Genomic DNA, 26,748 nt, shown 5'->3' with positions numbered 1-26,748 from the left:
GGGAGAGGAGGAGAGATCCTCAGCTTTAACAGGAGTACCGCTGTGATCTCATTTGTGGAACGGGTATCTACAGCGTGCCAATTGTCTCCAACCCACATTTCATAGGGAACGAGTCTCTAATGTTGTTCAATTCTCCCAGACTTTGTTTTCCATATATACAGACAAGTGTGTATGTGTGTACACATACAGATGTACATATACGGAAAAGGAATACTTAAGTCTAGAGCCATGACACCATCATGCAATCTGCGAGTTCACACCACCACATCCAAGGAAAGGACTGAAGACAATATTTTGATGAGTAAATCTCTGCCTGGGGAAGGCACTCACGAGAATAAGAGCTACTGAACATATTTAGAGGAGACAAGGCAAGAGTATCATGGGAAGCTGAAGGGTTACAGTAGAAGAAGAGCCATCGGCCACCAAAGACAAGGCAGGAAATGAGAAAAGCGAATTACGGTCAGCATTTCAGAGTTGGGTGGAAATTATTTGGGAAGGCAGAGGAGGCCCTATTGAGTTATGGGCCTTTCGGGTCAGTGCAGCTGAAAGAAAGGTCTTGGGAGCGGGACACTGCTCAGCATGCAGCATGCTTTTCTTTTAACCCTGGCAGACCGTACCAGAGGGCAACTGCTACACCAAGGGCACCATGTCCTACTTTGTTTCTTCAGTGTACAAACACAGAGGAGGAAGAGGGCCATTGAAGACTTCAGGAATATACGGGTAGACCCGAAATCCTGGGGCTAGTAGTGTCACTCACAATGGATTCACTTCCCAGGCCAGGGAAAGAAGAGAGGTTGTCTGTAAATCCACAAACTGTCATGTTTCACATCTGCTGTGATAAACTGCAAAGATATCTGCTTGCTTTTAAATAAATCCAAACAAATTCATGGAGATTCAAACAAAATGGGAAGAAAAAGCTGGCCAGGTCTTTACCAGAACTGACAAACAATAACCAGTCCTTTCTGGAGGTGCTTCAAGTAAGTATTAGAGCTGCTATAAATAGGTGGCTTAGATTCAAAACCTGAAACCATCCATAGGTTTTACACACATCCTTTAATTTAGTTATTCCAGCCCATGTACCCTTTTCTAGCATAACCTTACTGCCATCTACAGTAAATGCTGAGCAGAAAGCATGTCTCTGGCAAAACCAAACAATAAAGCAATAGAAAATCTGTGTTACTTGTCAGCAGGGGAATTACACCTGTTTTTGTGAAGTTATTTATTGCCATGCAACAGCACTGTCTACTCAATCTTAAGCATTTAAAGTCTCTCTCAAAAGCACAGTCAGGTTTAAATCCCTTAAAAACCACAGATAAGTCGTATCTAACAACAGTCGCATCAAATTGCATTCTTCAAGCACTCATACAAACTGAAAACTTCGAAGTGATTTCAAAGTGTTGAATTAACATGACAATAAATTATTGCCCTTTTTTCCCATTGCTATTTTCTGCACATCCAAAGGCTGATCACTAAATTACTAGATTTTATATTTTTCTAAACTCTGAAAGTATAAACATTTAGCCAACATTTCCTGCAGAACCGTCCTGTGGCTATCTCTCTAGGGTGCTAATGATAAGCATGTTTGAAGAGTGACGATACTGCAAAATAAAATTTAATCTGCAGTTGGGAAAAAACAAGGCTGATCAGAGGGCAAGCGATATCACTGCCTTTGCTACAGTCACTGTTGAGTAAATGTCTAGAGCACTCTTACAATGTCCAGTGGGGCTTACTCTCTCAATGAAATAAAATAGTTTGAAATGTGGATTGTAGAAGAATGGTTATGTTTTGTATTTTCTTAAGTATTTTCTCCATTAACATAATCTATTAAGAAAGAAGAAAAAATTGATAAGAACAGTTGCTGACCACTGTAAAAATAAATCATTACGTCTTGATTCGCACTGGTGTTCTGAGAATATAGCTGAGCTATTAATATAGGTTTGTGAACAAGAATGTTAAAACAGAATTCAGAACTATAAGAGACTTTTGCAACTTTTTGTACAATTTTTAATTTTCTCATATATACTGAGGTACTACACTGCACACACAAAGTGCTGATTTTTATCAGTATGGTTCTGCTGATAAACATCTTCTAGTGGAGGTTATAGTACAAACCAACAATTAAAGAGAAAAGAGAGAGAAGTGAGTACTGACATAAGCGTAACCAAGAAATAAAATTAAATTTAAGAACCACTGAAAAAATCTCCCATAGAACTAGGCTTTGACAAGATACTTTGGGTTCAGTACCTTAATCAGAAGCTGTATTTCCTCTATTATACAGCATTTTCATCTACTGCTAAGAATAGCAGAATAAGTCCAGCTATACCTGATGAACAGCACTCAGATACTGAATCTTTCACAGCCACATCTCTTCAATCTAGGCAGAGGTCCCAAGCCATTCATCTTGTGGCCCTTCAGTAATCTTCTCCTCACCTTTTTGGAGTATATGCCCTTGGCCACTTCCCTTTCTCATAAACAGTACCACAGATAAAAAAATAGGCAGCTAAACATGGTTCAAAGTGGGGCCAGGAACCTCACCCCAATCAAGATGCCATCAGCTGGCTAAGCAGCCACACCTCCAATCTCTGCAAAGCAGTGCTGCTGAGATGGGAAGCACCAAGTTTTTCCCCATGCTGAGATTGATCACTGATTATTAAGTGCATTGCACTTCACTACTGCCAAGAAGGCAGGAAAAAATACTTTGCACTGGGGTTCGTGTGGCCCTGGATAATTTTGGCAAGCCACCAGCTCTAAGAGGATGCACCCTTTCCTTCCTCCCAATTAAAGGGCCCTTGCCACAGTACAGAAGGGTCACAAACAGATATTGCGTATCATTTTTTTCCATAGAGGACTGGCAAACTGCCACCGCCTGGGGCCCCCTGTGAGGAAAAGCCATGTTTAGAAAGCAGCCACGTGTCCTGCCTGTAGTTAAAGGAGAAAACATATATTTAGGAGGAAGGATGATAATATGGCTAAGGTACGCTCCTAAGGACTCCGGTGGCCTGGCTTTCATTATTCAGTCTTCCATTGACATTTGAGAGGCAAATCCCTTAACTTTCCTGTAACATAGATCCTCACCTGCTCAGTGAAATACATACGAGAAAATAAATACATATGCTTCAAACATCACCGTTCAACAAATGCCTGGGGTGGGTGTGTGTATGTATGCACATAAAATGTATACTTTGTGTATATACATAATGCTATATATACACTTATGCATCTGGGGAACTGAGGCAAAGAGAAGTTCAGCAGCTTGCTCACAGAAAAGTTCTCCTCTACAAAATCTTTGTTTGGCTACTACGGAACAATTTCACACCTTGCATGAGTATCTGATCCCAATGTATTGCAACAGATAGACATTGCTATGGCAGAAAAGAACTAGCAACGTACACAAAATTGCATTTAAGTGACTTAAGATGTTACTGTTGGTAACTAGGATGAAGATGTGTAGTGCATAGATTTTAAAAGGAAATTTATTGCACATGCTGTAATAGTAAAACAAATATCATTTTTAAACACATATTTTATCAGGCTGTTACTGTAATGTTGAAATAAGAAGAAAAACTTTAAGTGCCTTTTTTTTTCCCCCCAAGAACAGTCAATTTATAAACTTAGCTCAAGTGGTCAGTAAATAAACTATTAATTTAATGAAATGCTTTATGTCTATCTCAAAGGCCAAATTTTCTAAAAACAGTGACTAAGGTACCTTAAAGTCGATACACAATTCAGGCTAGCAGCACGCACAGAACATATACATTTAGATGTGGGAAAGACATAATTGCACACAGAGACGGACACCAGTACCGACAATTTAATTTACTACTTTAGCTTCTTTAATAGATCATGCCTTGCTGTTGTCACTGATGCTGGAGTGTCACCTCAGTATAAACATGAAGCCCAGTCATCAATAATTTGTTCCTCTAACCACTCCTGGCTCAACTTTTCTCCCAGGAGTTGTTCAGTTGGCTTCAATGGACCTACTTGCTAATGCAGTGAATAAAGCTCATGGTTCTCATGTCTTACTCTTGAATTATCTTTACCTTGTAGATAAGATCTAGTTTGCCTCTGACAGACTAATTCACCTAGCGTTTGTTTCTTCTGTACATACATAACGTATTTTGTTAAGGACTTTGCACTTGCAGTACTTCAGAAATGAAGATAACTCCAGTTAATGGACTTTTAAAGATCTTTCAGTGCTGAGTTCTGGTAACTGGAGTTTAATGGAAGCATGAACTTCTTGCATGATGGTAACTGTGTACAGTAACTTGCACAGCAGATGTTACCAGTATACTTCGCCAACATTAAAACTTATAAACACTTTCAAATAGTTTAAAGATCTTTTCCTATTGCAAAATTTTACTAAGTAGTGCATTTCTTAAAAAGTCATAGAACGAACACAGCCATCATCCAAAGTTCATCTCTGATTATCAGTCTCAAAGATTAGAAAGAAAACAATGTCTACTGCAGATATGTCTGGACAAATTACTATATACTGATTTCTTAAATCTCAGCAGGGAATAGGACAATAATTAGATATATTATTCCTGCAAGTGCAATTAATTTAAGACATATCTCAATCCATATTTTTCATTTCCTCCCTAAAGAAAAAAGAAAAACTACTGAAATAATTCTGACTTTGTATGAAAACCAGAGACTAAACGTTAAAGACTATTTCTGGAATTAATAAAAAGTAGCTTTACAATTGCATTTTGATACATTTGACCTGCCAAAAATATTTGCATGGAAGTTTTGCTGTGTCCATAATTATCAGAATAAATTACTTTCATGGGTTTAGCTGAACTAGTAGGAAATGGCTATGGCTGGTTAAAGTCATAACACAGAATTTCCCACTATGACACCAATCTTAAAGAGAGAATTCAGACTATGCAAGTCACATTTTCTCTGTTCTTGGCATTTGGGTCTGAGGGCTGGTAACAACTTCCAACAAATACACATGTTGTGTTCCAGCAGTTGGGAACCTTGGAAACTTATGTACTTATTTGCAATTTTTCAGTCTACACACATATTCTTTTTCTGGTTTGGGCTCCTGAAAATGCTGTCTGTCTTCTTTTCAGAAAGAAAATCTGAATCACGACCCGACCTCTCTCTTGCCAGTGGGTCCCATTTGTTCACATGGAGCAACATGGCTGCAATGGCTGTGATTTTCTCAAAGTGCCTGGCAGACACAGATCCTGTTTGGAGGACACTGAGACCAGAGAGAACACTCAGCCACAACGTTATTGTTGTACATTCACGTAGCTCATTTTATCCGGGAAGATAACAAAGGCATTTCACAAGTACTGGACACACACCACCACTGAAATGCTGCCAACCTTCCCCTTGAGGCTGGTGAACAAATATTACATGGTAGCCAGCAAACTCACTGGGGAAGGCAGTGCTTTGGCTACAACAGCAGCATTAACTGTCCGCTTGTGTAAGGACAAATAAAAGATGTTCAAACACAGTCTTCCTCTAACATCTAGACAGAATTTAAAAAGCACAGCAAATCACTTAAATAATCTAGTGTAGAAAACCCAACATTTGAGCCCCTGTTGCCTGAATACAAACCCTTTCTGTCTGGGCAAGCCAAGGGTAAACGAATGGTTTGAGATGCTCACATTGGTCCAAGAAAAGGAAATGTAATAAAACACAGCTTTGTCTGTTCTTTATGAACAGAAACAGACTTCAAATGGTCCAGCTACCTTCTGCCTGGTGAAAATGACATTATACAACCAAGCATATCTACTGACCTTTTTGCTCAAGGTTTCCTAGGTGCTATACATAATGAAGATCCACCCGTACTTGGGAGATAATACGGGTTTGGTTTTGAATCACAGAAGCAAATTATCACCTGACTGCGTTTTTATTATTTATAACAGGATAATACTGTTCTCAAAGCCCAGTTCTAGGCCTACTGAGTCTAGAATCTGTGTCAAGTAGTATCCCTGAGAAGCCTACATAAGAGACAGCAAGTAACAACTTATTTGAAGCAACTAGATAAATGGGTAACAAAAGTAACAAAGTGCAAAGCTTATCAGAAAAAACCTCTCAAGAATCCAATGATTTGAGGACTACAAAAGGAGGAATTTCAGAGAACACAACTGAAGTTACAGTATTTGCAATTATGATGGACAGACAGGACAGGTATGGGCTACGTAGTTCCTGTATGTAGGGATCATAGTTTGTAAGTGATAATAGCTGAAAAATGAGAGGACAAAGCTTAGCAGGAACTTGGAAGAAAGTGTGAGAAACTACTGTTGTTGATATAATTTTGAACTGAGGAGAGATGGTGGAGAAGAAAACAAGAAGAAAGAAAAAGGAGAAGTATTTCCCTTTACAAGTTCTGAGACAGCCAGGGCATCTGTCTACATCTCCACAGGGAAGACCTTTGTTCTCTGTGAAGTCCACCCTTCCCATCACTAACCCCAGGTAAGTACTCTCACAGCAATTTGAGCCAACTGCCTTGTTTATCTTAATATCAATTATGATTCTTAATTTTAAAGCATCACCATAAGAAATAAAGGTTTATTCTTGGAATTATATGTAGAGAAAGGAAGAAGCATGTGAACTCCGCATAGGCACAGGAACTTTCATCAAAGATATGAAACACCACTCAGTTTCAACAGGTTTCTTGTTCACCACCTCCAAAACCTACATTTGGAGCTATACAGCTGTGATAATGTGTAGGTTACACCCACCTGGGAGATTTTTGCATTGAAAAATAGGCAAAGAAAATGTTCTTTGGGCTTTTTACACAGGATACAGAGCAACCACTGGCAAAGAATAAGTGCATAGATTGTTTTATTCCTCCTGTATGTTTTGGCCCATTGTAAGAAGACTTAATGTTTGAGGCCCTAAGTAAGGGAAAGTGTCTGCTTCCAAAAAGGAGAAAACTGGGTTTTGCTACATAGGTGAATTTTGAGTTAGCTTTAGCCTTGGTTAGCTTCAGATGTTTTCTGAATGCTGAGACAATACGTGAGGCAACAGCAACTACTGCACATAGAGGAATAAAAGTATTCTTTGAAAGACACTTGTGCAGTCACAGAAAAAAGTCATCAGGCTTCTCCAAGCAAGAAGCCCACATGCACCTTTGAAAAACCTGCTTGGGTTTGTCTGGCTTTTTTAAAAGACCTTCATATATCATAAAGCAAGCTTTACAGTTCAAAGTTTGTCCCTTTAAGCAGTGCTAGCAAACAGCTGCATCCACACTTACAGCCTCTGCGTAAATGAGGATTTTGCAAGTCCAGCACTCAGCAGGATTCACACTCGCTGTTGGTAAAAGCCAGTTCAAAGCATGCACTAACTCAGCTCAGTAGACAGAAATGTCTTCACAACACTTCTCCTAAAAACTGAAAAATAGTCTTCAAACTCTCATTTTAAAAACAAAGGGCAAAAATGTTCTGTCTAGCACATACTGAAGAGCAAGAACCCTCTGGCTAATCAAAACCCAATATACATTGGTGCTATTCTGCTTGTCATTCTCCTCTGCAATCCTGTCAAAAATCCAGCACATGACACAGAAGAGGGCCATCACATAAAGACACAAGATATAAAACAGTGCTATAAACCTCATTTTAGACAAGTCAGAGCTCAGATACCTCAGGGACAGGCTCAGTTCAGAAAGAAGCTTAAAGTCCAGATAAAGAAGTTTAGATAAAAGTTCAGCTCCTGTGTTAAACAAGCCACAAATAATCAAAATCAGCATACTGCAATGAATATAAATTTTCTGTTGTGCAAATCACTTCTACAGCTAGCTCTACAGATCACTCAGCTGCCCAGCTGTCCAGTATGGTACTCACACATCCACCCCCCCACTTCTTTATATCCTCTGGGCACAAACCAATTTTTTTTTCTGTGTACATCATCTAAAACTATATGGGATTGAATAATTCACTCCATAACTCAAGCCAGTTCAAATGTAGAAACTTCAGTCCTCAGCACTGTAAATCACTACTATTATTAATAGAATATATATTGCTATAATACATTATGCTTCAGTTTTTCATTTGCGTGGTGTATGCCAATTCTCCCCTGTTTTACATGTGCATAAATCCACTGTGCCCAAAGGGGACCTTGGCCCCGCACATGGCTGCAGCCCTGACAGCTGAGGGAAGGATGTGTGGGACAGCACCACCCCCAAAATAACCCAGCCATGACCGCCTTCTCCTCCTGAGCTATTGCCAGTGCTTGTGAAACCATGGGCTTGCCTAGCAAGTGGGTAGTTGGCCTGAAGCAAAGCAACCTCCTCCCCCCTCTTCCCCCGCTCTTCACAAACATGTGGAGGCCACCAAAGAAGTGCAGGCCAACCTCTGCAGTACAAAGCAAGACGTATTGCTGTGGGTGACAGCATGAGAGCCCCTCCTGCTCCTTTTGCACATGGGAGAGCAGAGGCGAGGAGCCAGTCAGCAGAGTGAGCTGCGCGACAGTGGAGCCTGCGAGAGTGGGAGCGTGTCCCCAGGGATGCCTGCACAAAGGCATCTGGAGTGGATGAACAAGCATCAGGGTAAAACTGGGCACTATCCAACAAAATGAGCAACTCTTGCCAGTGTGCCTTATGCACGGCATCTCATGGAAGTCAAGGAAAAGTTGCCCAGCTCCTCTGAAGCTGTATGCACTTAAACCAGAGGAAACACAGTGCCTACATGAAATACTAAAATAAACAGAGAAGCAAAGTCAGTCAAAAGCTGATCAAGCTCACACTAAAAAGCTTGTTATGTGTCTAGAAACATGGTTATGGTCTCGCACATGAATAAATAAGCTTTTACCTGAAGTGAAACAACCAGACATTTAACATCACTTCCATTGACATGGAACCCCTAAACGGTGAAATTTTAGACCTACAAATAATGAAATAATTACCATCTTCATCTCATTGTATGCATAGTAACCTTATTCTGATTCAAAATAAGATTTTAAGCTGGAATGTCCCTGAGATCTCACTCCTGCTAACACCATTAATTCTAGCAGTGGAATTAATTCTAGCAATGTGGAATATTTGCATGTCTTCTAATCTTTTTCTGATGCTTTAAGGAGCCGCTTAGTCCCTTTGCAAAATATCAGCATGCTCGAGGATTTGTCCACTGTGTTCTACTACTCAAGGAACAGTCGTGCATTCAGTGAGAGTGTACGAGAGCGTACCTGTCACATTGGGCTGAAGCACTGTGGCTGCCAGCAAAGCCTTGTGCTGCTGCCAGTGCTCAGCTCTCTTATAATGAGTTTACTCCTGCTCTGTTTTGTGTAAACAGCTGCCTTCCAGGACCACAGTTTATGTCTAATTAATTTCTTAATAAAAACATAGTTTAGTTTATAGTCTGGCCCTAAAATGTGGGTAATTTCTAGTTCTCACTAGTGGTTCTAAGATGCCGCAAACTCCATTGATTTCAAATATGCTCTTTCATTCCACAGTTAAAGACTAAAATATTTCTAATATAAAGTTTGTTGTTGTTCTTTTTTTTTACTTCACACATAAAATTTAGGAATGACTGCAGGATATACTTGGCCAATTTTGTCTAACAAATATTTACAATCAGACAATTAAGATTCCTCTGTAGGACTGCAACTTTCCCATGTCAGTTTCATCTCAGACAAGTTTAATATTGCCAGTAACTTTAATAAATATAGCAACTAGTCAGTGCAAAGTATTACTTATGTATATTTATGTTCCAAACTAAGACTTAAATAAAAATATTGGCTGATACTAGCAGCTTTTAAACACTTTTCTCTAAAACAAAACCTTAAGTTATTGGTTCCTTTAGAAATCACGTGACTCTGGATAAATCACAGGAGTGCAGCTGGCAAAGCCCGGCTTTTACTGCCATTTCTGCCACAGGACTCTCAGCAAGGCATCTCATTTTGCTTTTGCCTCATCACTTTAACATCTGCATGCAGGAAGCCTGGTGGTAGCTATAATTATTTGTTGCTCTCACTCAAAATTTCCCTCAATGCTTTCATTCAACAAAATGGCAGCTTCTTCATGTGCATTTGAATGATCTCTATAAAATTTAGAAGTGCTCAAGTCTCAAGATTAAGCCAGGAAGCAAAGGACTGTATTAATTCTAGTAGAGACCAAGAATTGAACTTGTGTCAGATTCTCATGGAGACTCAACAGTGAATGGTGCTGTTCTTCTTATCTTGCACATTTTCAAACAGTTCATCTAGTACATTTTTACCTTCAGGAAATGAGCTGTATAAAAATCAGTCATATAGGTATCAGCAGCAGTAACTCATTTTTCAAAACCATGTGTCATTGGGACATAAACCCTGGGCCTCCTCCAGTCTCACATTTTTCCATTCTCATGGTTATTCTGCCATCTTAATTGCACAGATTTTTTTCTTTATTTTTTATTTCTTTTTTTGCTCTTTTGCCACAGAAAGCATTTCTCACATGCAAGAAAAACAGAAGTTAAGAGATATTCTAGACTGTGGTCAAACATTGTTTTCCAAATAGAAAGCACAGTCAATTTTGACCTGGCCAGTATATGCTTAAAAATCTTCAAAGCTAACTATAAAAAAATACTTTAAATCTACAACCCATATAAAATTTATATTATCTATGAAGTAGATGTATAACCTATAACACAGCTATACACACATCTGTATAACATATATAAGAATTGCATGGATGGATTTTGGCCAGGGTTTGTACACCCATGTTACAGCCTCACGACCTGCAGTGATATGTCCTTTCGCACCACATCAGGTCTGCGACTTCCAGTCCCGGCGCAGCCAGCGAGCAGAGCCTGCAGCGCACATGCTGCTAAACAACGCGAATCAGGCTGCTGGACCTCCGCCACGGGAAGCAAAATAAGGTTGGACTTGTTCCCATGTGTGCATTTGAGATTTACTTCTCTCAAAGACAGTCCCTGACCTTGACCGTGGCCTTTTAAATTTATGGATTGGTAACAGGGAACTGAGGAATGAAAACACTTGAAGCTCCTTACCCTTCGTATTTACCAGACCAGATGGCTGCTGCTAAGTGTTTGCATCAGCCCGGTTTTACCATGTAACAGTGCCTGGGTACAAAAACTGTATCTTATCAGAGATGGTGCGAAGGCTGGCTTTAACGGGTCCCAGTGCTTCTTGCTCTGGTAATGCATTTTACTCATCTGGAACTTTCTTTGAGGGATCTGAAGAACTTACTGCTGGATACTCATCTCCTCCATGCATTTTACTTCTTGAAAACAGTAGCTACTGGCTGCTTTTTGCTAGGCATGCACCCAGTCTTTTAGCTGATCAAAGCCACATTGACCTGATTTTCAGGAAATCCTGTATGAAATCAGTGAACCTCAGTCATCAGAAAACCATAGAAATGTACCAGCTATCAGAGTCTGGAAATAAAAGCTGGTTTCTAAGAGCGATCCTCCTTTGTCCTGAAATGGTATCAGAGGTTTCAACTTTTAACAACCAGGTCCTAAAAAAAAAATTCCACTTTTCCACTTCTTCTCTATATCATGAGTCTTTCCCTGTCCCTCACCAAAGCCTGGATATGAAAATATTTTTGCTGGCCGATGGTTTCTGTAATGGAGCGAACAATTATTTAGTTTCTAAAGCAAATGCATGTTAAATGCAAGGATAAATTTAAGCTTTGTTTTTTTCCTGGGACCAGCCTCCATGTTTATGTTGTATTTGTTGCCTTACCTTCCATAAGAGCACAGCCAGCAACAGGAAGATGAGAATTCCCACCAGCAAACTGATGGCAATGATCCATCCGACAACATACCCACGAGGCTCCAGATTGTGCAAAGCCTCGAAGACCACCTACAAAGCAATTAGAAAAAGATCTTTTTATGATTGGAAGTTGTATTATTTTCTCTTGTACTCATCTTATTAAACACATTGCATGGTGGCCTCACTGATCATATTTCATCTGTCAAACAAATATGGAATGTGTTCTTCATTTCGTGCTTTCCATCTATTTTTTTCACAAAGAATTTAAAGCTTTCAAGTGGAATATGAGTAGCCATGCATTGGATCCAAAGGATATCAGCTTCCACTCCGAAATTACTCTTATCCTGTCAATGTTCCCACCCCATTCCAGACACTGAGCTTGTTCTGGTGCTGGGCCACCGAAGGTGCACAAAGGTTTACATGAAAAACTCCATCCCTTGGTTTGGCAGGGATTGCCATGACATCTCACTCGGTTTGTCTTGCTCATCATGTTCCTGGCCCTACCAAACACCCCGATACTTCACATGAAACAATCATGTGTGCTGAGCTTGTTGACTCTTTTTGACAAAAAATGGGACAACTCGCATATATCCTTATTGAATACAAACCATCCCCGCTGTGCTTCACAAAGCACATTGTGCGAAAGAGGGAAAGGCGCGTGCAGTCATGGGCTCTTCTGGGAATGCAGAGAGCAGTTTCCTGCTGTTCTCTTCTCTCTTTTTGTATAGCATGTATGGCAGGGAAACACATCCTGCAAAGATATTTCAATAACCATCTGCCTTAAGAAGAAAATGGGAGTAAATTATACCACTGGTATACACTATGTGAATTTCCAGCCTCTTATTTCAATCAAAACCAGTTCCTCGGTGGAAAACTCAAAACTAGTTCTCTACAGTGAGGCCTATTTCTGTGATAAATTTAGCAATTTAATATCCAGCAAATGTAAAGAGGCAGCAAAGATTTTGTTATAGGTAATATATTTGCTTTGTCTGGCTTTGTTTTGGTTTGTTTTGGAAGGCAAAGTAGTGAGTTTTCCTCCTTTCTTCACAAACCACTTCCATCATCTTTGCTTTAAATTGTCAAAACCCTTTTGTAGACATCAATTGTTAAATCAATCTTCTAAACAAAGCAAAACAAAAAAATGGTAGTTTAAAGTGGGTGAAAATCTGGGCGTTATGGTCGGACACAATTATGCAATCCCAAGATACTCATCTTTAAGAGGCCCATGGAAGACCCATGAAATACCCCCACTCACTGGTGACACCATTCAAATAGTGTCATTTATGAGACAGCAAAGCAAAGCTGATACTGTACAACCCATATGGATGGTGAAGGCTGGCATTCAGGAAAATGCTGCAACAAGGACAGCACTGGAACAGAGGCCAAAAAGGCTCTGGATTCTCCATCCTTGCAGGTTTCCAAGCCTCAGACAAAGACATGGGGATTCTGAGCCAGTGCTGGTAACACCTCTGCTTTGAGTAGGAAATGGGACAGGTCAGCTTTCCCAGGTCCCATTAATGAACACTTCTCTGTTTCCATAAGCATATGCAGTCTCAAGCAAATGCCCACAAAAATTACAGCCACAGATGAAAGCAAGCAGGTAAGCAGGGCTATATTTTGTCACCGTGCTACCATAAGAGAGTACTCCAAGATCCTTCATCTCAGTTTCACAGGCTAATGTTGATTTAGACAACAGTTTTTCTGGAGGAATTTGAACACAGCTTATTTAAGCTGATTTACACACCCAGTTGTTTGTTTGTTTGTTTGTTTGTTTCTATTGATGAGATCTTATCAGGCATTTAATGACAATGAGATGTGAAAAAATAACAAATGGACAGGAACAAAGGTATACATAGATAACATCCAAACATATTCCCATAACCAGCATCACAACGCTCAAAATAGCTCTTGAACATGGACCAGTTCTTCACTTGAGAAAAAGGATAATTTTGGCATTTCAGACATTAGCACAAAGCCTTTGACAGACTTTTGAAGGCATCTTGCTGAACAGAGCAAGTTTCCTAAGCAGCAGAGTTTCCCTCATAGCCAAGACAAGTGTAAGGGAAATACCAGACAGAGAGATCAAACACAAATCTTGTCCCTTCCTCATATTCCTGAGCCAACTTGGAAAGATGATCTGATGTGGCAGTCTATTTCTCACAAAGGCTATGGTTAGCATTCATTTTGTGGAGACAAGTCAGAAGACTATTTCTTAGATGATAAGGAACTAATGTTATTTCCCTTTCTGACTATAAAAGAAACAAAACTCTCAACCTTTTAAGTATTGCCAACTTCAGTGAAGAGACCTTTCAAGCAGCCCCTGGATGCAAAATGAGGTGGTGCCTTCTCTCCACTACTCAGAGAGAAAATGTTAACATAACACAACCTGCAGCACAACAGACCTATATGTTCTTCACGCTGCCAAGAGACAGAGCCAGGAATAGCTGCAGAGATCAAATCATACATCATCTCTACAGCAAGAGCCCCACATTTCAGGTTTGAAGCACACTGGATAGAGTAGCTTGGCTGTAGTTTGTGCAGTCACAGCTCAGGCTACAAGGGTAGAGAGCCACAACAGCTTCTTATCTATCCAGCTTCTTCTAGCAGTCTGGAGTCAACATACAAGCACAAAACCTCCCTATTCCAGGTTTTGTGGTTTGGAGAGGAGAAGGGATGTTGTGCATGCTAATGTCCTTATCCCTCTCAAGCCCTCAAAATCAGCCTGCATTAATACACAGCCACTGCAATGAGTTTTGGTGAAGAAGCAACGAATGATAAAAATCCCAAGCCAAACTCCAATCAAACCAGAGTGAGCAGACAGTCAGTGTTCATCACACATCGGGAGGATCAGCAAGAAGCCAGTACAGTACATGGTGAGACGCCAGGGAAGCAAGTCATCCTGGGGGGCAGGCTGGAGGGTGATGTTACTGAAGAGAAGTGCATCATCCCCCACCGACTGCTTGACCCAGTGCCCACGGCACAGCCTCTGAAAGCCCATCTCGAGTGAACCTTGAATTCCTGTTCCTGTCCACCCCAGCAGCACAGCCCCCACAGGGCAGCCAACACATTGGGGAGCACAAGGCAGACTCCAGCCCAACACACTTCCCAAGGCCTGATCAATGGACAAGACAGAAGTGATAAGAGCAACTGATGCAGAAGATAAGGGTAGGTTGGGAAAGCATCCCGGAGAGGCTGGGGGGGCACGGCGGCTGTCTGGTTCAGAGAAAGCACATGGAACAGTCATAAAATATGGAGGGGATTACAGGCTTGTTTTCAGACTCTGACGAAATGCCAGGGAAAGGCTGTGAAAAACACAGTTGTCTTGACAATGTATGAGGAGTTTTAGTTTCATATTTATCTTTTCATTTCATGCTGTACTTGCAGGATCTTAGAGCAGGGAAGCCTTAGAGGCAGTGTAGCTTGCCATTTAGCTGTAAATAGCTCACACATCAATAAGGTTTACATGATGCAACGCCCTTCTGTAAAATAACAGAGACCTGTGCCCTACCACTGATTTCTGAAATGCTGGACCTGCATGGACAAGGGCATCTACAAGTTCAACTTATACCTGTGCCAAATACTTGGAATATTTTAATAGTCCTAGTGAACAAATTGGAAAAAAAAAAAAAAATTGCTGTTTTTCCAGTGCTTTAAAACCACCCTATTTCAGTAAAGTGTGTAGGCAATAAGTTAAGAAGTTAACTGAGTAGGAATTTTGCAAATACTTAAAGTCCACACTGAGCTGAAGCCCTTTGCAGAATAGGTACATGCTGCTACACTGGGACTCAAAGACAAGAAACATACTTCAGCAAAATCTGGTTAGAAATACGTAATTGCAATATTTTAATTTCTTTTTGCTTATGCACAATAATGAATTTTATACGGTTGCACCATGAACCACAGCACTGTGGAAGGCATGGGCTCATCAATAAATGCTATTTTATTTATGTATTATCACTCAGAATATTTCTGGTGTTTCAAACCACACTGCACTGCTGGCTGACCTGTATGTTCAAGTACTGTTATATCTGCGGGGGGACTTGTAGTAAAGACACTATTCTCCTATACATCTGTACATATAGGTATATGCATCCCTTTTAATATATTTATTTATTTACATATACTTGGCCTTGGTAGTTCTTCAAAAATACAAACCTGAGGTATCCTTGCTACCTCCTTGTCTCCCTCCCTAGGAAATACTATTGTGTATTGTTCTGTTTCTTTATCAAACTCTATGTTTCTACTTGCCAGGCTTCATCATAAAGACAAAAAAAACCTATAAAAAGGGATTGTTACAGAAAGAGATGGAAAAGTAAAACAATGAAATGAAATGAAATGAAATGAAATGAAATGAAATGAAAAATGAAATATGGTGAAAACAATAAAGCAGCAAATAACCCACAGGAAAGGGGCTGCAACACTGCTGGAGGAAGCACACATCTGGCTCCAACCAGGCCAGGATGTTGTGCCCATCTCACAGGTAACCTGGAGAGAACAGGCACATTAAAAATTGCATTGCTGAGTGTTTCTAAAAGGCAAGAGGGGGCGGTGGGTTGCTGAGTGGAAAAGGTATTCCCATGTGCATTAACAAAAGACTGGGATGTCATGAAAACTGTCTAGTACACCACAGGCTGCTCCTCTGAACACAGACATGGAGAACATGCCAAAGTCACAAGTCCTCTGTGCCAGGGGCAGACAGCTAAAGCTTAGACATGTGAATATGTATTTAAATCTCTCTGCATATAAATATGCATATATAGGCCTCCCAAGGTCTTTACAACCATAAACTTGATTTTTTAAAAGTTTTTCTTTTTTGTTTTTGTCTTCCCTGAAATATATTTATCATTGCAAACATAAACATACCTAAATCCTGAGCAAAAAAGGCGTCCATATAGGGCAACAACTTGCCTGTGTTGAAGTAAACCTGGGGTGACTGGGCTGAAAATGAGAGAACAGTGAACTCTATCCAGGAGGTCAGAAAGGTTCAAAGGCTTAATGAAGCATACTTGTGCTGAGCTGACAGCACCAGAGAGCAATATGGTAGCCTTCATCTTTACAGGGCACCTTGTTGCAGGAGCTGCATGCATTTTGCCTGGGGATCCCTTTCGCATATTCAGCTTTGTATTCCCTCACTTTCAAGACAGGGAGGCTGAGAGGCATTTGTCTGGTTTTGACACAGTGAAATCCAGACTATTCTTCCCTCCACAACAGCATTCACAGAGCGAAGTCCTTTTGCTCCATAAGACCATTCCTCCTCCCGCACACAAGCACCAAGCATAGGATGAGAATGCTAGGATCTGGTATTTGACCATGGTGGTCTCATGGAGCTTACTGTTGGTTTTGCCTCACATCCAGAGAAGAAGGGAGCCAAGCCTACATGGAAACCCATATGCTCAAGAAAAGAAAGTATGCCTCCTGAAAATACCACACCATGGGTTTCAGCCAATATACACTCATGTTAACACAATTGTCATGACAGAGCCAAATCCAAACTCTGCTCACCTGCTCCATGTGATTTCTCCAGACTAAGAGTTCAAACAGCCTATTGTAACTGAAGACAAAAAATGTGTAAATCCGAATCACATAAAACCATATTCAAATCCAGATAACTGCTTTCTGGAAGTTGCATAAAGACACCTACTTTAAAATTAGGTTATTTTCAAAGACAGTCTGCTACCCAACTTAGAGATATTTACATAATCTTTTACATCTTCCCTACAAATAATCTACTAGAGTTACTGAGAAAGCTGATATTTATATGGGTAGTCCTGCCACCACCAGTACTTCTTACACTAGCATCACAAATATCAGCGTTCCTTTTACTTTTGTCTTCTTTACAGGTAGTTTGAACTTTGATATCGTACACTACATTGTAAAAGTGCCCAGTGAACAGGGACGCCTGGTTCTCAAGGACCGTTTGCAGTCTACATTTATCTGCAGAAAGGAAAAAGGCCTTTTAAAATGTACCACGATAAAGTGTCTAAGAAAATGTTTTTCATTGTTAGGGAACACTTTCAGAAACAGACTGCAAGCAATCCAAGCACAACTGTTCAGAAGGAGCTGCTGTGTAAATGGATTCAGTACAGCAGCCCATGCTCAATGAAAAGAATACAGGATGGGCTTTAGAAAGGGAGCAGTATAAAATAAAGACATTTTATCTCTCCTGTCTCTCCACTTCCAGCTGAATAGCTGTGGCTTGCAACAAATACTATTCCTTTCTGCATTCCACAAGAAAAGAGAAGGGGGAAAAATGAATACTTTGAGCCAAACCACATGTCTTAAATTTTTCCTTGAACATGACCCTATGCAAAACATACGGCAACAGTGAAGCCAACAGACATATGGAAATAGCATAAAGTAGAGAGCAAATGGCATTCACATCAGAAAAGACTTCCAATTACAAATTGATGTTACATGACTACAACATGTCATGCATGCAGCATGCTCCTTTACAGCTTGGGCTTCCCAGGAACTCAGAACAAGCTCTTGTTTGAAGATTAATATATCTTCCCAGCACACACAGTGTGCTTTATATTTGTTGCAACTCAAGGCTTGATGAAAGGCTTTCTGGGAACAGGAAAAGGACAATTTATTTATTTATTTCTGCAAGCATTAGATAACACTGAAATACAGCAGAGCTTGCATTCCTAGATAAAAGTATTTCTAAATTTTGAACATTTAATAGTAATCCCACACATTTTATATTGTGCCTATCATTCTGAGAGATTCTAAAACCCTTTGCAGATCAAAATATTTGGCAGGTAGATCCTGGCTTCTTCCATTTTAATTGGGGCATGGGTATCACAGTCAGGTGTTACTTCAGTCATTAATGAAATTTTGACATTAAATTGCAAGATGTGCTCTGTGCGAGTTGCAGAACTAAAGAGAGATCAAATAATGTACCAACAATCAGGGCTGCAGGTCACTTGCAACGTGCATTCCCAGGGAAGGCTAGCTATGTTTTTCATTTCAGCTGCCAAGACTATTTTTTAATGCTCTTTAGAATGGTCCAGAAACCTGACAAAGAAAGTAAAAGAGAAGGGGGAGAATGCGGTCCTGTCATATAAAATAATTTATTTTTCTGACAAGTCTAATAAAATAGGAAGTTAAGTCTACAGTTGCAGATGGTGGAGAAGACAGTTGCTGCAGTGGTGTCCCTATTTTCAGACTGAAGGTAGTAAGTAGATGCAGGTATTGTTATTACTTTGCCTGTAGGGTTTTTAATCCATTGTCTCTGAGAAAAGTGCTTTAATTTGGGACACCCGTGTCTTCCAAAAGTTTGCTGAATTCAGTGCTCTCCCGATCAAACCTCAATAGTACTAACTGAAATGGAACCAATGAGAGAATGGTTGCATGTGCTGCTGGTGATGACAGCCATTGGGGATAAAAGGAAAACAAAGATGGGATCTAGATCATGCTCCAAAACTACATAGCAAGAGGAGAAATTGAAAGTAGTCCAGATTACCTATGATCCTCACGTGAGCGAGAAATTAATGAAACTTCAAAATTTCACCAGACAAAAAGAAAGCTGAATTTGGGTGAGGCCCCCTGTTGAATTTTCACGCATTAGGTGACTTGGTAGTAGGAAACCAAAGCTATCACCTCCTCCTCCTCCTCCAGTAGATTGTAAATATGGCCTTGTATAGTTTTACTTATAGCCAAACTATACAGTGAATTCACCTTGAGCTTAAAATTTCCCTTTCAATTTTCAATCCAGCCTCACGCAGATTAACACAAAATGCAGTATCAGGTCATACATTAATTCTACCAGCTCAGTACAACGGAACTGTTAAATTAATCTCTGAAAGTTTACACCCCCTTGCCCAGTTTCACAGCTCCCAAAATATCATTAACACTTCTAAATATTTCATACTGGCACACCTGAAAAGACTTTGCCGGGGTTTCAAGTCTATGCTAGGTTTTCAAGGAAAATCTGAACTAGATTTAAACAGATGTTAACCCTAGAACAGTAAGAGCGTAGAGCTCTCAATGAACTCCAGCCCACTGGAATCATGAAACCTTTCTCTGCGTGGTTGTTTACTTACTGTTTTTTCTTCTGGGCTCCCATTGGGCACCTCCACAACTCTGAGGTCAGGGTCCACCTGCACCCTTGCCCTGGTGACGAACTGGATGACCGATGAACTATCCTGAGAAGTAACAAGAGGAAGAGTTGGATTCAAGGGTGAAAAACACCACCACCAACAACAACAAAAAAAACCCCAAACAAAATCAGCAAACATTTGCCAGTTTAATACACACATCTAGACAATGCTCAGTGGAGGCTTGGTTGAGAGTTAAGTACTGTCCTGGTTATAACCCTGCTTTGAAAAAATATATCTCATGCTCATAAGAGAAAGACAGAAGAGAACATTTTATCTCACATTAAGACAAAATTAGGTATATTGGACTTTAAATACATAATGTGTATTTGGCCTGTTAATGTTTCCCACATTTACTGCAAAAGAAAAAGACAAATCTGCCAGTTAACACAGGCAGGCTCAATATTAACCATCCAATAAAAGTTTCTATTTGTTTTTCAAGTGAACATAAAAAAGATATATGAAACCTGGGACAAACTTAAGTATATCTCAAGATGAAAACTTCCTACTTATTTGAATCTGTGCACTGCAAATATCTTAAATATTCAATGTACACCTCCACTTATTAATATATATTTCTCCCACATTTTACACAATACAGTTTAACAAGCACACTCCAATAAACTGCCATTTCAGCTCATAGGTTTGTCATTTGTACACTGTTCACCTTGAGGAGGGTAGGTAATGAGCAAATTGCATGTATTGGTGATATTGCCCCAAAGACTTGTGTAAGCACTGTATGTCTTTTAAAAGAGCGTTGCTAATGGTCAACTTGGAAAGGACCCAGCAGATGGGATGAATCCTGGCTATTCCCAGGTGAATTTCCCAGAAGCACATTTTATTTGCACTCAGCTACTTGCTTATATATTTCAGCATTTCTATAAGCATGTAACAAATATCTGAATCTTCTGGCCTTGGCTATCTTTCCTCTTTTCAAATATGAACAGACATTAGCAGACTGGCTGGTTTCAGCTGAAAAAGCTCAGGGTTATCAATTGCTTTAGGAACTGCTTTCTAATAAGGGCTCTCTCCAATGCTTTTAATCTAGCAGCTATCAAAGGCAGGTTTATTTTAGTAGGCTCATGCTATCAGCTTTCTCCTTTGATTATCATCTTACACCCTCATAATCTTACAGCATCTTGCCACAATTACACAGTCAGCATTTTCGTAAGTACAGGAAAACAGGGGAAAACATGGTAAATCGCTTGAAATTTAAAAGATTTGCTGTCTCATTTAGTGGCTTCAAAGAAGACAGGAATTAACTTGCAAACATTTGTTTCTTGTCACAAATGTCAAGCTCAGCATTAATATGGTGGTGATGTATCTTCTTTGAATAATAATCATTTGAAGTAAAAAATTACAAAAAACTGCCACGTCTCTGTTTACACGGAAGGAATGATAGATAGTTGGTCACAGTTTATAGCCACTTACTCTATTTTCCATTTTTCAGAATGAAAACTTTTGGAAATCAATTCAACTTTCAGAAGTCTCTAGCCTTAACACCATGCATACAATTAGGGGTCTCATTTGTTGTTTCTCAGTGTATAAATTTCTGAACTTAATTTATTTTTACCCTTCATGGGTAATGGGTAAGAACTAGGATTAACACCTCCATACATGCTGTTGATAAATAGATCTGTTTTCTTCGACATCGTGATTTTTTTATAACACACTAGTAAAGAGCAGAAGGAATGCAGCTCTTGGGGCCATTGATGCACATAACCATACTTAAATTGGTGTTTAAGACAAACTACAAGGGAAGCACATACCTTCTTCAGTATCTCAGTATTCAGCAGCGTGTAGATACTTATATCACAGGACTCTGCTTTTGCTAGTGAACTTAAGTTGCAGCGTATAATTAAGCAGGACCTGCCTGGTCTTTCACAGTCCTACAGGAAATAAGGACAATTTAACTGATAGGCAAAGGAGGAAAAAAATTCAGTGAAAACTGTATGACAGCAAACACACCAGCTGACTAAGTTACATAGGAAATTGCTAAAATACAGCACTCCTGCATTGAAATAGCAGCAACTTTCAAGACCCGAAGACAGTTATATACAGAGACATGCATGAAAGAAAGCCGGGTCAAATTAATTCCTCTGTACAGAGCTGCTGAGCCAGGTGTGTGCCCGGGACCGAGAGAATCGTGGCCAAGCACAGCACAGAGCCCTGGTTGCCCCATGCATCTTTGGAAAAAATGGGAACAAGGGCTTTAGTCACCAAGTGTGTGCTACCACATCAGGTAACTCCCTCCCCACTGCACTTCCGAAATTGCCCAATTCCATTTAAAAAACCAGATAATTAAAATCCCTAAATATCCACATGGAACATCAGTATTAGCGCACATGCACCAAACAGTCGCTCTATAATGAGCTATCTGCTTGAGTTCTTCATGCTGAGCCATGCAAAATCTTTTGTAAAATACACTGTATGTTCAAGTTTGCCACAGGTGGACTTTCTTACCAATACTTTTCTGCCAGACTTTGTGAAGAAAGCAAATATTGTGTGGAAAATATTTTCATTCTCTTGAGGAACGATGCATGGGCTGGGGTTTCTGTGAAACGAACAGCTTCCTTTGTCCTGACCAACCTGCAAGCACAATTATAAATCACAATTATTATCCTGAATTAAACTTAATGACACAAGAAAGTGTGATTAGCTTGTCCATAATAAAGCACCTACATCTGAGTTGGACATCTGAACTCCCTTTAATAATCAAAAGAGAGAAGTAAGTGCTTTGGGAGTCAAATAATCCTAAAGAAAATATCTAAAATAAGCCAGACGAACCATGCTCTGGAGATGTTTATCTCTCTTGACTAGATGGGATACGAACATATCTAACCCAGCTCACATACAGGTGCCTGTATTCTACATGTCTGGAGATAGAGACAGAAGAGAAAAATCTCAGCAAAAATATAAAACACCACGTAGTATTTTACGTCAATTATGTTACCATGTGTATTACCATTTTATAACTGTAGTATTTGGTGCTTTGGCCAACTTGGCTGTTTCATAGTTTATATCAAAACTAATGAGATAAATGAAATCTTTGTGTAAATGCACAAGCCTGGACACCAAATCTGTGCTTTTACCTTCAGCATAAATGGTAAAAAAAATAACCTTTTTGTATCATTAACTTATTCACTTGTCCGAAAAGCAGATGCTTGAGGCAACTGAAACATAGCAAGCTTTGATAAAATGATCTTCTGCCAAGGTAACATGGCACCAGAAAAGCCTTCTCACTCTTTGCAGCTCATGAATATTCAGTGAAGAAAATCTATTGGAACTAAATACAAACTATGACAACAAAATATCAGGAAAAAAAAAAAAAGTTGTTACAGATATGAAATCACTGCATGCTCTGAGGCTGATTTTGCATTAAATAGTCCACAGCTGAGTTAGCAAAAGTATTCCCAAAAAAAGAAACAAAACCCAAAGGTCTACCTAGTTCTTAAATGCTCCTCTCGAAGTGATGTCTCTGGGAAAAATATACCTTTTCTGCTTCACTGACCAACAAGCCTTTCATAATCTCTTTGAAGTACATATTCATAACTTGTATTTACATAATCTGTTCTTGCATTCCCAACAGATACAGGCACAGGTAGCTACCCACAGTTTACAATCTCCTTGGGATCAACTGAAAATTAAGACTATGTTCTCTATTTGTCCAGATCACCTGGAATGAGTTTTAATTATTTATTGTAGGTAAGAGATTCACAAAGCACATTGACTTTTATTTTCTTTGAACTTTCACATGGGAATTAGATCTAGATCAACCAGAAGGTTTATGTTAAATCCTGAATGGCAAAGAGTCAAGATCTATTCTGTACTTGCTCTTTCTTCCTGAAAGTTTCAATTACCAGACACTTGGACAGATGTCGTTAGATTCATGCAAGAGACACAGAAAGGACAGCATGAGCTTCTGCACTACCCCAGCTTTTGGCATACTCTCCAAATAGTTCTGCTTTACATCCTGTACAAACACGGTGCAAGAACAAACTAAAGCAGAAATATCTCACAAGACCAAAAGGAATTATCTGGCACGAAGCAGCATAAATCTGGTCCTTTCTTCTCCAAATAATTATCTTTTCTTAAACTGAAGCTTGGCTACATCTCGTACTTTTAAAAACACTTTAGCTGAAACAGAGAAAGGCACCTCTAGAGGACTACATCTGAATTTGGAAATACCCTTTCCTTTCTGCCAAGTATGCAGCAATCCTACATGAGGCGGCTACTAAATCCAGTGTCTCGGCCCATGTTAGGAAGGATGTGTGCAAGGACTGAGCACCTCCTGTCACCTGCGCTGCTCTGGAACAGCTCAGCAGGTCAGCTTCAGCCTGTTTTAGTAGCCAAAGGCAGATGCCACTTCCTAGAAGAAGGCAGACACTACAGAATTTGGGGGAATTCAATCAGGCAGAAATGAGGTTGCATTCATCCATGTATTTGTGATCAATCGGCATATGCTGACAGCCAGTAGGCAGGAAAGGCTGCAAGGCCACTGAGAAGTACTCACTATCTTATAGCACTCCTAGAAATAGCAGAGCCACAGAACTAGGAAAAAAGTACTAAAAAACTTTGAAATGGGTAGATCATGCTGAGCGAGAAGGAAGACCAGCCTTTCCAAAGGACTGGCCACAGGGTTTGTTTTGATTTGGGTTTTTTTTGTGTGTGTGTGTTCGTTAGCGTGACTGTGAGACACTTATATTTGACACCACCTCTTATTTTCCTCAATTTTTACACACAGAAAGGGAAGGTTTGATGAACCAGTTAGACAAAACTACGGTAACTTTTCTGTAAACTTTGTTTTCAATGAAAAAATCAGCTCTAGGCCATCAACCCGCTAAATAAAATCTTAGCGCAAAGCTCCTGTCTGCATTGTGCTGAGACTGAACTGCATCTCTGAAATACAATCAGGATTTGGCCTCACGTATGAACCTCTCCTTGTTCAAACATTGTGCTACTCCAGCCACCTCTTTTTGTCCTTGTGACCAACCTTGTAATCTGGTACATGGAGACTAAAATTTCTTGCAAAGGGCTCTGCATGAGCAAATGCTAACAATTTACAGATGAAAGAACTATGCAAGTCTTTGCAATGAAGTAGGTAACCATGCTCTTTGACAAAGTCTTGGAGTTCCAGGGTATGGGACACACTAGAGCTTCTCAGAAACTTCCACATGGTCTCAGCAGCCTATAAACAGGAAAGGACTACCTACCCCTGAAGTGACCTTCCCAGGACCTGGGATCTAACATCTCACTGAAACAGCAGAAGGAGATTTTCAGAGCAGTGCAGAGGATGTGGAAAGAGATGTGTGTTGCCTTCGTACTCAGCACAAGGGTTATACGGAAGCTACAGAGAAAAATCAACATCCAACTCCTAAACACAAACAAACAGCAACACACTGGGGCAGAGGGAACAGGGACAGAAGGGAGGCTCTCTTAAATCCCACATTAAGACTGTGGCTTGGGAAATAAACACCCTGTCCCGAGTGAGGTACCAAGCAGGAGCAGCCCTGTTGCCTCCCAAGGAGGGACTGCCAAGGAGCTGTGTCAGAGCTGTCTCTGCTGAAGGTTGTTTCATTTTGTTTTCCAGAAGGTGTCTACCCATTTTAAGTCCTGCATAAAACCATTTGCGGTCTGGTGCACTGGGAATAGTTAAATCTTCTGTACTAGAAGTGTACCTAAAATTCGTGCCCAGACAGATGTAGATTAAGACTACATTAGCACATAATGCAGGCCAAAGTAAAAGGTGAAGCAGGCTCACTGCATAGCATCCTCAGCACCTCATGTCCATATTACATACTTTCTAACTTGCTCTGAGTCTGGTCCTGTGGCCTGAATGTGTTGTAGTTGCAACCGAGTGTTTGGTGCACTCTTCAAGTGCTCCTTTGTGATTCTTTTGCCCCAAAAGGAATCCAGTTTGTGTACTCCGCAATGTGAACCACAGCTCCCTGCACGAGGAGGGCTTTAAAAGCTCACTTCTGTACTGAACTAAGATGCTAGCAAAGAAGCACTCTAAGGCACACTTCGGTCTTCAGGCCAGCAGAGCTTCTGCAAAAGGTGGTGACTTCAAAGGTGGACCAAATACAGACTCTGCACACTTGCCAACAACACGTTTTCAATTTTTTCACCCATGAGTGTGGATGTTGCATTCACTCCTGTAAGCAAGACTTCTAGACTTCATATAATTTCTTATGTACCAGAATGGTTACATTTCTATATAAGCAAACCCTTCTGGAACAAAAAACCTAAAATCAGTCTTGACCATTCAAACTTCCTCCATAACTACAAGTTTAACATATATATATATGTTAAATCTGACCTGGTAGATTTCATTGAACAGCTTTATATTGCAGAAAAAATGGCATAAAAATAATTTAAAAGGTCTTAAATGCTTTTCTAGTTTTTTTTCTCCTCTATATACAGTAGTCTATGCTTTCACATATAGTCTACAATACCACTTACATGATGAGGTTTTTTCAGAGTAACAGCACCAAATTTTTGTAACACAGAACTTTACCAGCTACTGATCCTAGACTTCAACTCTTGGAAAACCTTTCAAATTAAGAAAAAAAAAAAGATACAATATTTTTGCAAAGAAGTGACACTTTTGATTTTCAATTCTAAACTGAAAAATACATCAGAGTGTGATTTTCTGATGGAAGCTCATATATTTTTGAAAAACTTTCCCACAAAGAACTTGTAACTTCAGATATTTATTATGATTTGCCACTGTTCTAATTAGAACAAAGCACGTTTTGATTATCTTGAATACTGTATTCAACTTTCACGTGCAGCAAACCGACATCAAGAACAAAAGTAAAATTTTTCCACACAAGCTTTTACTGACAATGGTCTCTTTTTACGAGGCTGTCCCTGTGTAAGGTTGTTCCCATTCTTCAGGAACATCTTGCCATAGACTGCAAAACACCTAACATCAACGCAAGTTAACGGAAGCTAACATCTTCTCAAGTTCAAAGGCACT

At 39.9% G+C, this 26,748-nt stretch overlaps 1 protein-coding gene across 1 annotated transcript in view; it reads right to left on the bottom strand.

Moving 5' to 3' along the window:
• Positions 1-26,748, bottom strand: part of ITGA9 (integrin subunit alpha 9) — a 227,671-nt gene that overhangs the window by 8,374 nt on the left and 192,549 nt on the right. The window contains exons 24-27 of the mRNA XM_065052058.1: positions 22,230-22,355; positions 21,536-21,655; positions 19,713-19,814; positions 11,638-11,757 (exon numbers count right to left, since the gene is read on the bottom strand). Of these exons, the coding sequence (XP_064908130.1) occupies positions 11,638-11,757; positions 19,713-19,814; positions 21,536-21,655; positions 22,230-22,355 (468 nt within the window). The remainder of the gene's footprint in view (positions 1-11,637; positions 11,758-19,712; positions 19,815-21,535; positions 21,656-22,229; positions 22,356-26,748) is intronic.

This window comes from Columba livia, chromosome 2, assembly GCF_036013475.1.
Source record: "Columba livia isolate bColLiv1 breed racing homer chromosome 2, bColLiv1.pat.W.v2, whole genome shotgun sequence".
Taxonomy (NCBI): Eukaryota; Metazoa; Chordata; class Aves; order Columbiformes; family Columbidae; genus Columba; species Columba livia.
Note: the sequence above shows the minus strand (reverse complement) of the source record. Positions and strands in the feature narration are given on the sequence as shown.